We start from the raw sequence: 17073 nt of genomic DNA, 5'->3' as shown, positions 1-17073 counted from the left end.
TACTTCCTTAGGATATGTATGTCAATGGATTAAAAAAAAAAAAGGAAAACTAATGAAAATAGCTTGAAAACTTTGAATTTTAACGATAAGGACAAAATAAAGGGTAAAGTGAATAGTACCAGGATTGATTTTTTAGTGTAAAAATGTGGTTTTTGGTTAAAGTGAACAGTACCGTAGACTTTCCGTTAAAACTTCCTTAAAAAAAACAGAAAAGATGAAGAACATGGGCTCTTATTAGGGCCACCTACAACAGCCCGAATTATCGGGCAGGCTAAGGAAAGCAAAGTGATGGGTTTTTGAACCATAGGCCAGTTGTCTTAATGGGCCAACTTCTCATAAAGTCCGTACAACATGAAGAGGTGCAAACGGTTGAACCCGGTCCAGACGTTCAGATTTCCCAGGTTTGTTATTAGTCACAATCGCGTTGTTGGTGTTTGAAAAAATATGATAGGATTTAGCCTAACATTTCAAGAAAAAGTAGTGTTGCTGTTGAGAAATTCACGTAAAGTTATTTAGAGAATGATATATTAGTGAAAGTTTCCTACATGATGTGGCCGTAAATAGGGGCGAAGCTATAAATAAAGTTCATGGATGGCACAATTAATCAATGGTGGGTGCATCTTCTCGTGGAATTCAAAAAAAGAGTGCGAGTATCATCAATTTTCTTTTCAATTTTAAATGAGGTATTTTATCGAGCATTTGGCCAACCTATACTCATTGTGTGCTTAGTATACATTCCCATCCTTTGTGCCATTTTAGTTGTTTCTTTAGGGTCAATATTGCTATACTTAACAAATAGATAAATTGTATATGCATAGGGCTGGAAGGTCAAATTTATTAAACACGTGAGAGGAGGGAATTCTTTTTCGTGTGTTGTCAGAATCAACTCTACAACTAAACAATTTTGTGTTATATCCGCCTCCTGATAGTTTTGGATAAGAAATGAATGATAGAGTTGACGGTGATGGTGAGTTGCTTCTTATAAGTCGTAGTTCGATTGACGTCTTATCGAGCGACAAAAGACAGCTACTATTTAACTAGGTTCCTAGTTCCTGCTCAGAGCAACTTTTTCCAACCAAGATTCGCCCCTTTGCTGTAAATTACCCAACTCAAAGCGATACACGGTTGTAAAGACAAACTTTAATCAGAACCCGTGCATGCATGTATATAATGTCAAACTGCATCACCGGCCAACGACTAAGACAATGCAATTGTGAGACTCTCACTAATACAAGTACAAAGAAACGAATTTAAGTATCACCAAATGCTTTTGATTAGCCATTTATAATTCATTAAACATTTCTATATAAGTAAGTACTTGAAGTAATTATTTTTCAAAATATATTTTTGTTTTTTTTCTTTAGCAAGTTTTTTTCTTTGTCAACCCATTTTTACTTCTCACACAACTCTCTCAATTTCAGACTGTTGGATTTAATGAATTGAAGAAGATCAAAAGACATAATTTAACAAGGGATATGAAATAGGTAAAAATGGGTGTGGGATTGCAGCATCCAAAATGTATATATGAGTACACTATTCAACTGGCTTGAACAATAAACTTCCCTTTTAAGTTTTAAACAAAGCCATTAGCTTCTAGCACCCAAAGAAACAAATAATTTTAATTAATTAATTATTTAGACACGCGGGGTTGATATACTTAGGGGTGGAAAAAATTCCCAAAAGTCCCGAACCGAACCGAAAAAATCCCGATCCCAAACCAAAAATTTCTCAAACCGAAATTCCCGAAATTTTCGGGATGCTATCCCAAACCGATCCTAAAATTTCGGTATGGGATTCGGGATTGGCTTCTCGATATTTCGGGAATCCCATAACGAACCAAAAATATATAATATTAATTATTATATATATATATTATTCTTTTATAATTGATGTTAGTAGTTTCTAATTCATGCTCTGCAACCTGGAATGCCCTACACCTTGCATATTTTTCATGTTTTGTTTGATATTCATGTGGATTTTATTATTGTTGCTGTCATGGCTGATGATTTTAGAAGGCTTGATTCATTTGTCTCTCAACATATTGCAAAAAAGGTTTAATTAATTTGAATTTTGACTATGATAAAAATAGTCAGGCATGCCAGTGTTCAATTAAATGGTAGTGTGAATGAAATGAAATTCCTAGTTCATGAATGTGTTATTGAATTATATATTTGAAGAACAATTCATAATTTCATATTTCAATTTGGGATTCTCGATTTGTCCCAAAATCCCGAAAATATTTCGGGATTCCCGAAATTTGGGATTCTCGAAAACTTGGTTTGGGATTGGTCTTCAAATTCCCGTCCCGAAAAATTTTGGTTTGGAATTCGAGATACTAGTTTCGGTATGGTATCCCATACCGAACCACCCCTAGATATACTTGTTAATACAGGCGAGTCTCACATAAAATGGTAACGTTCATATGATTATGTATCAGCGAGTATGCTAACTTTGTGTGTCTAATGGACCTTATTTTTACTGTAATTAACTTCCAACATGAAAACTCCAAGCGAGAGACCTCCCCAGAAATTTAGTGATTCTAAATTTTTGCAACAAGAGAAGACGCAGCCTGTTAATTTGCAGCAATGTTCATGTTCATTATTTCAGTGAGAGGCTGCGACCTTCAGTCATGATACTGAAAGCTTGATATATATATTTTTTTTTTCGTGACCTTCGACATTAAATTTATTAGGGTAAAGTACAAAAAATACTTTAACTATTGGGGTCACGACAGTTTCATACCTTATCTTTTAAAATTGACAATGTCATACCGCATCTTACGAATTTGTGACAATGTCATACCTCCGTCAATTTTTCTGTTAGTTTTTCTGTTAAATACTGACGTGGCAAGAGACGGGGACCACTTTCTATTAAAAAAATTAATAAAATAGTATTAAAAACTAAAAAAAATATTTAATATTTTTTAAATATTAAAATAATAAATAAAAGTAAAATTAAAAAAAAAGAGGGTAAAGTACAAAAAACTACCTCAACTATTGGGGTCACGACAGTTTCATACTTCATCTTTTAAAATTGACAATGTCATACCGCATCTTATGAATTTGTGACAATGTTATACCTCAACCAAATTTTCTGTTAATTTTTCTGTTAAGTGCTGACGTGACTTAATTTGAGACCTACTTTCTATTAAAAAATTATTAAAAACTAAAAAATAATTTTTTAATATTTTTTAAATATTAAAATAATAAAAAAATAAGAAGGAAAAAAAAAAAAACCCCTCATTTCTTCCCTCCCCTCCCCCCCCTCCTCCCTCCTCCCTCCTCCCTCCTCCCTCCTCTCCCCATCTTCATCTTCTTCCCCCACCTACAAATCCCAACAAAAAAAAAAAAACCCCCAGATCCCGTCGGTGGGAAGATGGGTGCGCAGAGAAGATGGAGGATGTGAAGAATGGATGAAAGTGGTGGATTTGGAGTTTGATGGGTTTTCAAATTTTTTTTTTCCTTCTTTTTTTCCTCCTCTTCTTCTTCCTCCTTCTTCTTCTTCTTCCGCAGGAGAGTTGATGGTTTAAAAAAAAAAAAAAAAAAAAAAAATTCCTTCCTCCTTTTTTTCCTCTTCTTCTTCCTCCTTCTCCTTCTTCTTCTTCTGCAGGGGGTGTTGATGGGTTTTCAATTTTTTTTTCATTTTTTCTTCCTCTTCTTCTTCTTCCTCCTCCTTTTCTTCCTCTTCTTCTTCCTCCTCATTCTCCTTCTCCCTTCTTCTTCTTCCGCGCCAACAGGGGGGAATTTTATTTTTTTTTCCTTCCTCCTTTTTTTCCTCTTCTTCTTCTTCCTCCTCCTCCTCCTCCTTCTCCTTCTTGTTCTTCCGCAGGGGGGTTGTTGGGTTTTCAAAATTTTTTTATTTTTTTATTTTTTTGGGTTTGCTGGTAGGGGGAAGAAAATGAAGATGGGGAGAAGAGAGATGAGGGGGGGGGGAGAGGGAGGGGAGGGACAAACTGATGGTTTTTTTTTTTTTTTTTTCTCTCTGCTTTTTATTATTATTTTAATATTTAAAAAATATTAAATAATTATCTTTTAGTTTTTAATTATTTCTTAATAGAAAGTATGTTTTGAATCAAACCGCGTCAGTACTTAACAGAAAAATTGATAGAGCTGTGACATTGTCACAAATTCGTAAGATGCGGTATGACATTGTCAATTTTAAAAGATGAGGTATGAAACTGTTATGATCCCAATAGTTGAGGTAGTTTTTTGTACTTTACCCTTTTTTTTTTTTTAATTTTACTTTTATTTATTATTTTAATATTTTAAAAATATTAAATATTTTTTTTAGTTTTTAATAATTTTTTAATAGAAAGTGGTCCCTGTCTCTTACCACGTCAACATTTAACAGAAAAACTAACAGAAAAATTGACGGAGGTATGACATTGTCACAAATTAATAAGATGCGGTATGAAATTGTCAATTTTAAAAGATGAGGTATGAAACTGTCGTGATCCGAATAGTTGAGGTAGTTTTTTGTACTTTACCCAAATTATTAATAAATGAAAGTAGTATGGCTATGTCGACGTCACAATTTGCATAAATGTGCTTAATTGCATTCCCCCATGCAAAAGCTAAGCTACAAGATTAAAATCTAGCACAGAATCTTGGTGTCCATCATTCGATCGGGGATTATAGTAGCAGATTGCCAGATCCAATTTAATTATTAATTTGCTATCTGACATCATATTTGTTCTGGAATTTCCCACAGCAAGTTGCCCATGCATCGATCTCCAATTCTCCGTAAATCCATTTCTTCCTCTTTGGCATCATCCTATATTTTTCTTTATATTTATTGGCAAATTTACTAATTATGCCATGTAGAATCCAATACCTAACCCTAATTATTCACTTAGGTCTACTAAATTAAGTGACACTTCATCTTTCATATTAGCTATAAGCTCATGCACACAACCACTCAAATTAGTACTGCATTACCACATTTTACATCTATCTTTCACATGTAGCTCACTCTTAGATTCTGACATTAATTGCATATATATACCTTATTTCTTTCAGCTATTTGGATGCACAAATTTGACACAAAATTCTTTAACACATGTGGATCTTACTATTGAATGTGAGTTTTGCCTATATTAGAGATTATTTTAGCAAGTGTCAATTTTGTGTGTTCAAATACTATAACACGTACGTTCTAATTTCTTACACATTTTTCATGTGCATTGAGTTACATGCACGACTTTCATTTCATGCGTAAATTTTGGGGTATTATTCGTGATGTTTGATGCCATGCATGCATTGATTCGAAAACCATTTACTTCATTTCAATATATTAATGTGTTTAGTGTAGTTGCATCTAATAAATATATATATATATATATATATATATATATATAATCAAAAGGCAAAAAGGGTGCATCATTCATAAATTTAATTAGGATTTCAAAATAAAACAATTTAATCTAAAAAAAATCCAAACCAACAGAATAATATTACCCACTGTAAGGGGTATTTTTACCCCTTTATTTCTTTAATTTAAAAAAATATATATATTTCAAACAAAAATTACAAATAAAAAATAACATGTACAAGAGTAAATTGCCACATGCTCACATATGCGACAAGAGGCTACTGTATATTATAGGCATATACTATTATGCATAAAAGCCAATAATCCATATGCATGCATGATATCCCTGTTCGATATGCGACTTTAAGCTCCCTATAGCTAGTATTGTATTACACAAAGGTGACCCACGTAATGAGCAATCAGCTGCGATGGACGCTTAACAATATCTTACCAGTATTTGTTTACATTTTGTGCCCTCCTCAGTCATCACTGATGTGAAATGTTAATTATTATGTTATCACTACTGTTCAATTCAGATGCTCATTCATGAATCTGGATCCTCTTTATGAGCATCTAAAGATTCGTTAATTATGTTCATTCATCGTATATTGTACGGTCAAAAATTATTTTAAATATTTTTATTTAAAATTAAACATAAACAATACTTGATAAAAACTGACTGCGCGATGTACGATGAACGAATACAATTTATAAATCTTCAAGATCCTCACCAAAATGAACCAGAAAGGATCATGTTGGCTCATTCATGTCTTTAAACCCATTCCTTGCATGATTCTAGGAGAAATTACAAATATTTAATTTAATTTAATTTAATACTATAGGGTTTTAAAAAGGACTAATTAAACTAGTTTGCATGCACTGCATGGTGCTTGGCAGCTTGCTCCCGTTCTATAATATAGTAAAGAGAAATTCGGGGACCAATAATGATAATGAAAACAATGGGGAATGAGCTGTTCTTCATGTAATTAAAATCATCAAGACCCAAGGAAAGCAAAACTTTTCTCACTTCTGGCATGCATCTTTACACTGTCTAATTCACTTTTTAATTTAAACCCCAGCTAACTAATTAGCTATTGATATTCTTCACGGCAAGTCATAATTAGGGTTTCAATGCGCAATATAATCTGTGATTTAGCTCCCCTTTAATTACAATTTTTTGAAGTAAAAAGAAGAAAAAAGTTTAAGAATCTAAGCTAGGGAACAATTGGTGTCGGGAAGGAAAAGAGGCTGCTATGTTATACACTAACACAAAAGTGATTGTGTTTGCTTTCATGAGCAGCTTTGCCTGTAAAGTGACACTTGTGCAGGACCTTTGTAGACCCATTGCTTTGCACTTTGAGGAAGAAAAAACCACACATTTTGTTGTAAAAGTTGAGTTTAAACTCAAAAGCAAAGACAGCATGAACGAATCATAAAGCAGATCGACAAAACGACTTTCTCCTTCTTTTACAGACGCACAGAAGATATAAGAAGAAGAGAGAGAGAGAGAGCCCCCAATTCCACTTATTTGCCAAACTTTTATTGAAAAGAGCAATTACAGCTTAAAAACGACCTCATATCGATTATTTTATTAATTATATCATTATCACTTTTGTTGGTGCTTAAAATCGCACTAATTAATCTTTCTCATAATTTAATCCCAACTAATCATATTGAAGGAGTGAGGAGGGGAATGACCAAATTGGTAAACCAAATGTCATTGCCGTACTTAATCTCATGGAGGATTTTAGATTTCTTTTTCCTTTTCGTAAAGTGCGATTAAGTGTTAACTAAAAAATAAAATGGATTTTTTACACAATAATGTTTAAGAATGTTAACTACATTGAAATATTCGAGACTGATAAAGAAACTGAGGAAGGAGTAAAAGAGAGAAAAATGAACTAGAGAGTTTAGAGAGAGAAATATGAGACTTGTATTCAAGTTATACAATGATTATACAACTTTGTTTTTATAACAGAAATCCTAGTAACTCTAACCAAATACTAACAAACCTACTAACTAATTGATGACTTGTACAATCATTTTAACTAATCATCTAATTAATTGTGTGAAACCCTTAATAAAGAAAAGAGTATAAGTTCATATTTTATCTATTTTTATTTAGAATGTTAATAAAATCACAATGCGAGCAGCTGAATTTAGTATTTGATGCATGATCGTTGAGAGTTAGAGAAAAAAGATTATGTGCATGCTTTGGATCATAAGAAAATGAGAGGATGGTTATCAATTTGTGCACGTTGCATGTTTATCCATTATTTCGAAGGAACTTTATCGAAAAGCTTTCGGTACTGTTAACTTTAACAAAAAATCACATTTTTACACTAAAAAGTTAATCATAATACTATTCACTTTAACCTTTATTTTGTCATTTTTGTTAAATTTCAAAATTTTCAAATCATTTTTATTAATTTTCCTTTATTTCAATTATAATCTTAACCGACCGTAGTTGTGCATGATAGAAAAATGCATGTATACAAAGTAGACAAAAACGAATTTTTGTTTTGTGGTTTTCAGTTGCTTGATAATTTATGTTCCTTATAAAATATTGACGATTATATTTATAAATTGGGCTTTATTTCTAATGTGTTAAGATAATGGATCATAGTTAACTCATTACTATAAGTTAATGGGGTCCTAAGCATGCATATTTATCTACGTAAAGTCCAAATTGGATGCTGATTAAAACAGTTGGCCATTAAAATTATTGGTACACAAGTTGATTGGTGTTGGTCTTTGGACCGGACTCGTGTTGCAATCCCAAGTCTGAAGGTCATTAGGCACTGTCAACTCACCTCTTCTTGTCGACAGATTAAACAAGGATTAATTCATTAAGCTAAATTATTTAATATAATTGTACAACCAAACTTCTCACATCTAATCCAGTTGGCTTTGGCTACCCGACAGAGACAGGGCTTTAATGTCAAGACTCAATCTTTTGAACAGAAAAAGGCGAGTGTTGATATGGATTTAACAGTTGGAATAATTTGGAAGTATTTTCCTCGTTTACAACATTGATCTGACAAATGGTCATCAAATTCAAATCTAGGTCAAATTTCATTTACAAGTTATTTAATAGGAAAACGAATGAAAAGGACTATAAAATTTTGAATTTTAATGATAAGGATAAAATAAACGATAAAGTGAATAGTATTAATATTAATTTTTTAGTATAAAAATATGATTTTTCGTTAAAATAAACAGTACTCTAGATTTTTCATTAAAACTCTATTCTTTAATTTATATAGAAATGTTATACAACCAAGCAAGCAAGCTAGCTAGGTCCAACTATTCACACCAAGAAAGAAAATATATGCATGCGTCCCCAGTTCATGTGGACTTGTTTAATGGAAGAAAATGAGATTACATGCACGACTTAACTTTTATATTGTCAATGTCATTCTCAACAAAACCCCAATTTCCTAACACATACAGAAAAATGATTTTTAAGTACCATTTTTCTTTCATGTATATCATGTTAATTTATATGTTTTTTAGTTATTTGCTATTTAATTCAAAATTTAGAAATAGAGAAAGGTATCAAGGTAGAAAATGAGGGTGTGAGAGAGATTTCCCTTTACGTAGTGGACCTTGACCCACACGTTACTTCCAACACCCTTCTTTCTACGTGTTCGGGTTAACCTATATTTTCACCATTACCTAGTTTAATTATTAAAAAAAAGTAAAAAAACAAAGATCAAGGTTAACACACTGCAATATATGAAGAGTAATGTTGGACAGACCAATTTTTTAGACCACATTTACAAGCATATGACGTGTCCGAAATAGAAAATAAGCATGTTAATCAATACTTAAATAATAGTAAGGGAGTTTTAACGAAAAGTCCACGGTGTTATTTACTTTAATGAAAAACCATATTTTTACACTAAAAAGTCAATCCTGGTACTATTCACTTTACCCTTTATTTTGTCCTTATCGTTAAAACTCAAAGTTTTCAAGCCATTTTCATTAGTTTTCCTTAATATTAATTCAATCATCAATAAACATGTCATATGATTTACAAAATATAGTTTAAATGAATAATCTTCTAGCATTACCCGTATATTAATCCTAATTATCCCTTACTTCATGTCTGTGGTGGAAGACAAGTGAATTAGACAAGCTACTTTTAGGTGGTCCAACAAGTGTCCACATGTATGAAAGCTTAAAATAGAGAGAGGATCCTCGCCGGATCCTCTTTTCGAGGATCTGAGGATTCTTCAATCGCGTCTGTTCATCGTTCATTGTACATCATGCAGCCAGTTTTCATCAAGTACTGTTTATATTCAATTTTAAATTAAAAAAATTTACATTGATTTCTGACTACATGATGTACGATGAACGGATGTGACTTGAGAATCCTCACTCCTTAAAATATGCACTCACCCGATTGGATAATCATTTTCATTGCTAGGCAAGGTGGAAGAGTGGTCAATTTGAAGAGAGCCCTCCTAAATAATGACTTCTTTAACCAAAAACTGTTTTACAATGTAACTATTACCTTTCTTAATTTGTTTTTTTTTTTGCTCACTCACATAAACAATAGAATTTTTAGGCCTTTGAATGTATTCTCCATGGAGGTTTTTAGGTTGTTATTGGTGTAACTTGAACCTATATATCTTAATTTTAGCATATTTGGGATTCGTCAAATTGACTAGAATAGTATGCTCCTCTGCTCTATATTCAAGTTTGAAACTCTCTACACATAATTAACATTTGGATTAGTATTAGATTAGAGAGAGAGGGAGGGAAACTATGAATTGATCTTGGCCATGTTTTTGCAAGTTGATGACTTATAAATCTGCAATGGTGAGCTTTTTGCAGATATCATGTTTTCAACTTAAGTTTGAGTCTCCCTTCACATAAGTTGCTTTTTAGTATAGAATATTACTAGTATAAAATATAAAAACAATTATAAAAACCTATAAAATCTTGGTACGAGACATTGATCAGAATCCTCTTTTTATTAACAAGCTGGGTGACTTGACTAAACTATGGCCACGTCAATTAAAATTGTTAAGTTTATAACCAACTAAGTCTGATTCGTAGCAAAACTTGACCAATCCAAGGAAAATCCAAAAGTGGGTGCCAAAAATACCAATTGAGAAATTGACATCGATCTATCATCACTTAAAAAGACCGACTAATTTCCAAACGCCCACTTGATGTTTTATGAATGTTTTTAGTTTGGAAAGCACCATAATTAAGTCCATAAATAGTCGTTTGTAACCTAACCTTAGATTCTGCGATTTTCTTTAGGGCTTAAAAGTTAATATTGATTAATTTAATTAATTACACATCTGGTTGTGTTGTGTTGTGTGGTGTTGGTTTGATGAGGATTGAGAGGGAGTGAGGGAGGGAGGCTTTCGTAAAAGACTAAAGAAACCCTAGCAGCTAAAAAGAAAGAAAGGGAAGGGAGAGAGAATCTTCAAATCTTTATTGGTTGCTGCATTAAGCTGAATGAACATCGTCGCAGTGGTGCTGCACCCACGTGAATGTTCCCTCGCTCGTGTCCCCACAAAGATCCTCCGTATCCACGTGTGGGCCCCATTATTTCCTCATCCCCTCATCCCTTCCCTTCCCTTCTTCCTCCTCAAAGCAGGGTCTCTGGGCAGTGCAGTGGGTAATGCATCGTAATATGGTAATGGGTCATAAGAGGGAAAAAATAGAGCTCTTCCGTGCACGTGTCCCTCAACCCTTCCACGTGAACAGCCACATGTCCTCGACCCCACACCGGGCCCATTCTCTCAAAGAGTCCCTTGTCCTTTAAATTGAGGACCTGCATGTTATATCCTAAGACACAAAAGAGAGGGGCACACAGTCAGAATCTCAGAATCTCTGTATGATTTGTTGTTTGTTGCCTCGGAAAATTGTAGAGTGAGAGAGAAAATATTTACATATATACATATATTCCTCGTTACCTTATCTGCTAAAATATTATATAGTATATCTAGATAGATATTATTCACACAGTATATATATGTATGTGAGTGTACTTGCAGTCTTGGAACGTGAAGAAATCTTGTTATGGAAAAGAAAGGAAGAAAGAGGAGCTGAGCGAATCTGTGCATGTTGCGTACAAAATCTTTAAAGCGAAATCAGCCTTACGTTATCTCCGCGACCACACGTCCCTCCCTCCCTCCCTCTGCCACAAAGATTTTGTTCCTTCTCATGTTTCTCTTATTTATTTCGTTAATTTCTTCCTCTCACGGTCTCACTCACTATACTCTATATATAGCTAGAGTATAGCTGGATACCACCACCGCCACCTACTTATCTCCGCCGTTGTCCACAGTTCTCTAATCCTTCATCCTTCTAGCCGCCGCCGCCTCCTCCTCCTCCTCCAGTATGTAATCCTATACCTAATTCATCATTTTAAACCAAACAAAGAAAATCAAGATCAAGAACAAGAACAAGAATAGTAACGTACTTAAACACATGGCAACTACCAAGCTTGTTTTAATTACATTCGCAATCTGTCGACTTATTCTCACGGTTGGTTTAACCGTGGATCCAACGGAGCTTCTTCGCCTCGTCGTCGACGGACAGCTCAGTGTAGACCCATCTGACGTGGATACCGCTTCGAAAGATTTCGGCCTGATGAGCAGAGCGGCGCCCTTGGCCGTTTTACACCCGGCCTCCGCCCAAGACGTGGCGGGACTGGTGCGGGCAGCCTACTCTTCGCCGCACGGGTTCACGGTCTCGGCCAGAGGCCACGGGCACTCCATCAACGGGCAGGCGCAGACCAACAACGGTGTCGTGATTCAGATGAGCGGGGGATCGTTGAGATCGGGGAGGCCGGGTCAGGCGGCTCGAGTGTCGGAGAAGGGGATGTATATTGATACGTGGGGTGGGGAGTTGTGGATAGATGTGCTCAGGAGCACGCTGGAGTATGGACTCGCACCGAAGTCGTGGACTGATTATTTGTACTTAACAGTCGGAGGAACCCTTTCCAACGCCGGAATCAGCGGCCAAGCTTTCAATTATGGACCTCAGATTAGTAATGTTCATGAGCTCGACGTTGTTACAGGTTCGGGTTACATATTTCATTCATTTCTGTTATTTTATTTATTTTCATGGTGTGTTTAATTTCCCATCTTATTACCAATATTCACTATTAAGGTTTATTAGTAGAATAATGTTATTTCTACCACATTTATTGATTCTAAAGTAGGTTGATCTATCTATATATATGAAACTCGACTGCCTCGTATTAGAAAAATTGTTAACAATAAATGTGGTTAAAATATCATTGCTGGTTCGTCTTAGTATAATTTGTTTATATGAACAGTTGAGCAGAACATTGTTTTAGTAATAATATAGGTATGCTCAATATTTAGTAATAATTCTTATTCATTTTCCTAATTGGTGTTTGCAGATTTTATTGGATTCTAAGATTTGCCCATTTTATACTTTTAGTCACCTTCTTATGTCATGAAGGATGTTTTCAGTTGCAGTTTAAACTGTACACATGACCACATGAATATCTCTTTAACATGGTTGTTTTTATATTGTTTCATCAGCGTCACGTAGAAATTGTAGTATTTTAATTTATTCATTAATTATTTTCATCAAAGAGATTATATCACTATTTCATCAAATCTTTGTTTTACTAATTATTTAAGGCTCGAAATAGCTACAATGGTAGTTTAATTAGTTATAAGTTAATATCCTTGTCTAGCATATTAATTAATTATATTATCTAATTATAGGTTGTTGTCGTTGCTGCCAATTAAACTGATTGCCTTGTATGATCTCATCATGCATAATCAACATATGGTAAATCTTCGAGTACATATACAATTGATGTATTGAAGTGACCTAATTCTTGTTTAACAACAGGCAAAGGCCAGCTATTGACATGTTCAGAAGAGCAAAACTCAGAGCTGTTCCACGCTGTTCTTGGTGGGCTAGGCCAGTTTGGAATCATCACTAGGGCTAGGATTGCGCTCGAACCATCCCCCCAAAGGGTATATCTCTCTTTCATATCAAGTCGGTGATATTTAGACACCATGTATTAAAGAGTTTTATGTGTCTAAATAGCATTAATTGTTATTAAATATATTAGTTTTGAGCGTCTAAATAACATTACTCCGAAGGTTTTGGTTGGTTACATCTTCCAAGGTGGTAGTGGGCCACATCCGTACTTTTGCAAAACTTTCCTAATATATGTTAATTAGTGACAAAAACCTAAAAAGCTAGCAAGGTATCATGCATGACCTACTTAGGGGTGATAAGGGAATGGATGATGGGTCCATTAGCTGGCAATGTTGTTGACGTGTGACGTGGTCTCTTTTCTAAATCTTTTTGTTGCAGCTTTATTAAAAAAAAATTTGTTTTTATTGTCTTTGTTGTCAATAGGTGAGGTGGATCCGAGTACTGTATTCCAATTTTTCGGCTTTTACCAAAGACCAGGAATTCCTCATCTCTCTGCATGGGCAACCTTCCAGCCAGAAATTCGACTATGTCGAGGGTTTCGTTATTGTCGATGAAGGCCTCATCAACAATTGGAGGTCATCTTTCTTCTCCCCTAGCAACCCTGTCAAAATCACCTCCATTGATTCTGAAGGTGGTGTTTTATATTGCTTGGAGATTACGAAAAATTACGACGAATCGACTGCCGATACAATTGACAAGGTATGATTATACTCGCATTTACACTCTAATATAGTTTTATTAGGCGGTTGGTGATGTATTAGACTTGGGTATTAAAAATTTGTAAGTCTACTGCAAGCTACCGGTAACAGTTGAAATAGAGAGAGAAAGAAAAGAAAAATACTATAGAATACGTAACTTAAGAGTGTCGTAGAATATAACAAATATGAAATATTTAAAAAGTAATGAGCGAGGACATGGTGTCATGCATGGAGTGTGTAATGCTAGAGAGATTTTTATTGTGTGGGAATATGGCTTAGCACGCTAAATGTTATAATACAAGTGGTTTAATACTTAAAAAAATAAAATTTTAAACCATTTGTATTATGATATATAATATATCAGACCGTGTTTCTGACATACTGAATTTTTTTTAGTAATACTAAAGCAACACCAACTTCTAGAAAGTATACATTAGAATAAACAGTAAGAGCGCTAATTGGTTGGCACTCTCAGGCTTTTGAGACTAATTTAAAATCGTTTCAGTGATTGTTTAAAGTGCTTTCTTAGAGCAGCTTCCAACCCTATCATATGTATTAAAATTTAAAAACAATTAGAGCTATGCTTTGCTAGATTCGTTAATTTAGAAGGATGTCCCACTAAACCCTAGATTATCTGATTGAGATGATTAGAGTCTTAGAGTATATAATAATTAAAGGTACTATGTATACAAGACATTAGCAATAAAACATGGAAGATCTGTGATCTATTATCCTATTCGAACCTAAGATCGAATAAACATTTTTTTTCTAATTGTTACTAATTATACATTTACTAAATCTAAGCCGCCCACCCACCAAATTATTCCTCTTAATTTGAAATTTAAACAGAATAATGAAACTTATCCTGACAAAAGTAGCTTTCTTTTAAACATACTGTGATTGTAATTGTTTTAAATAAGGGTAATGCTAGAGAAATCAAATTTTTTTAAACCAAATGATGTGGTTGTAGATAATTGGATTATTAATTAAGTGTCGATTAATGTGTTTGTTTCTTATTGGTGACACATCATTTAGTCTGTAATTTATTTTAAAAAAATTGATATTCCTAGCATTATCCTTTAAATAATACGTGCATTTAAAACAACAAACAATTAAAAACTGTGCTTTGGGAATTTGTTTTTCTCGCAGGAAATAGAGGATTTGTTGGAAAAACTGGATTTTGTACCGACGTCAGTCTTCACAACTGATCTTCCATACGTGGATTTTCTGGACCGCGTTCACAAGGCCGAGTTGAAGCTCCGATCCAAGGGTTTGTGGGACGTCCCCCATCCATGGCTTAACCTTTTTGTCCCCAAATCAAGGATTTCTGACTTCAACGAAGGAGTGTTCAAGGGCATTTTGGGAAATAAGACAAGCGGACCCATTCTGATTTACCCCATGAACAAAGACAAGTGAGTTCCACAGCCTCATGCGCATATATATATATATATATATGTTCTTTTCACTGCATGCATGCATGTGCCTGCAAATATAACGACATAGCTGTTGCATGCAGCATGTGCACTATAGTTAATAGAAAAATACATGATTTTAATCATCTTCATTAACAAAAATAAAGTGTGAATCTAGGTTATTGCATTTGTTGAGCCTAGCTCTAAACACTCTGGTAATTATACTATTAACTATATAGGCAAATAGAATCTCTTGTGACAGAAGCTGCGTACATCCTCAATAATTGAGAAAGAATGATTGGAGATTAAGTAGATGATCCCATAATCTTGAGGATAAAATCCTCAATATTATAAAGGCTATTAGGGTTGGTGCTTAGGGAGGTTGGTAGAGATGCCATTGTTCATGTGGAGAAACTTTTAGGTAGGACAATTTGGCTGGGTCGTCGTGTACTTGTCAAAAGGAACATGTCTCGTTGTATTTGGATAATATTTGCCTTACGTAAGTGCTACTACCAATGCATACTGTCAGACTATTGTGAGAGTAATGTGACAAAGTAGTTCATCGTGGGTTGCTCTACTGACTCTTTTCTCGTACAAGATTTGAATAGTATAGCACTTGACGGAAAAAGATCGTCGTCAGAACCTTTTCTATGAGATTTTAAGGATTCCGTGACCGTTCACCGTATATTGTGATGTTAGAAATTATTTTAAAATTTAAATTTTAAAATTAAATATAAATAGCACCTAACGAAAATTGATCGTACGATGTACGATGAATGGTCACGATCCGACGAGGATCATTTTCCACACTTAACGTCCATGGCTTTTCTCCTGAGTTGAGTGTAATTTGGACATGACAGCGTATATATAATTACCTATAGTTGGACTTGGTCCAGGATCCACACGAACAAACACAGTGCTGGGTTTTTTGGCTTCGAGTAGAAACAGCCAATGAAGTCGACGGGATCGTCCAAACGTAAGGATTCTCATGTCAGTAGATCCACTGGTGGGATGTCACTCATGTCGTTTCGCGAGCTTAGTTCCAGAAACATTGCCGTTAGCTATCACAGTACAATATTATTATTAACACAGCCTTTAATTCCAAAAACATGTTTTGCTCATTGTCGTTTGTTTTGTTTTGATTCTGTGTAGGTGGGACCAGAGTAACTCTGTGGTGACGCCCGACGAGGACATATTTTACCTTGTGGCGCTGCTAAGAACTGCCTTGGATACCGGGGACGAGACCCACACCCTGGAGCACCTGACCAATCAGAACCGTCGGATCCTCAGATTCTGCGGTGATGCGGGGATCGAGGTGAAACAGTACCTCCCGCACTATACTACGCAGGAGGAGTGGATGGACCACTTTGGAGATAAGTGGGCCCGGTTTTACAAGAGGAAGATGGAGTTCGACCCTCGGCGCATTTTAGCCACCGGCCAACGTATTTTCAGCCCTTCATCGGTTTCTTCTAGTCTTGGTGTTGGTGGTGATAAATTGTCGGTTTCTTAGATGACCAAAACATACAGTTTTTAGGGTTAGTCTTGTACATATACCGTTAGATGAAATCTTTTTTATTACCAAATGGGTACTGGTTATGAGAAAGAGGAGGCCTTTTTTTTAAGAGTTTTTCGGTCTGAATGCTCATATCACGTGACTGTCCAGCCAAGGCCGGAGACTCATTGTGCGGAACTAGGAT

The 17073-nt window shown here is 34.8% G+C and overlaps 1 protein-coding gene across 1 annotated transcript; it reads left to right on the top strand.

Annotated features, from left to right (window-relative positions):
- The first annotated feature begins 10926 nt into the window (after positions 1-10926).
- Positions 10927-16979, top strand: LOC137740410 (cytokinin dehydrogenase 5). Its single transcript, XM_068480289.2, has 5 exons — positions 10927-12358; positions 13171-13298; positions 13690-13965; positions 15114-15376; positions 16529-16979. Exons 1-5 carry the CDS (start codon positions 11767-11769, stop codon positions 16884-16886), a joined length of 1617 nt encoding a protein of 538 aa, XP_068336390.1. The 5' UTR covers positions 10927-11766; the 3' UTR covers positions 16887-16979.
- Positions 16980-17073: the final 94 nt, after the last annotated feature.

This window comes from Pyrus communis, chromosome 15 (genome assembly GCF_041283825.1).
Source record: "Pyrus communis isolate YQ-2024b chromosome 15, ASM4128382v1, whole genome shotgun sequence".
Taxonomy (NCBI): domain Eukaryota; kingdom Viridiplantae; phylum Streptophyta; class Magnoliopsida; order Rosales; family Rosaceae; genus Pyrus; species Pyrus communis.
The sequence above is the reverse complement of the archived record's forward strand: the minus strand, read 5'-3'. Positions and strand labels throughout refer to the sequence as shown.

What these genes read in the sequence shown, in the direction of transcription:
- LOC137740410 (XM_068480289.2), top strand. Translation starts at nt 11,767, where the DNA reads ATGGCAACTACCAAGCTTGTTTTAATTACATTCGCAATCTGTCGACTT. An exon ending in TCGAACCATCCCCCCAAAGG is followed by an intron (nt 13,299 to 13,689) that starts GTATATCTCTCT and finishes TGTTGTCAATAG; the next exon opens with GTGAGGTGGATCCGAGTACT. An exon ending in CTGCCGATACAATTGACAAG is followed by an intron (nt 13,966 to 15,113) that starts GTATGATTATAC and finishes TTTTTCTCGCAG; the next exon opens with GAAATAGAGGATTTGTTGGA.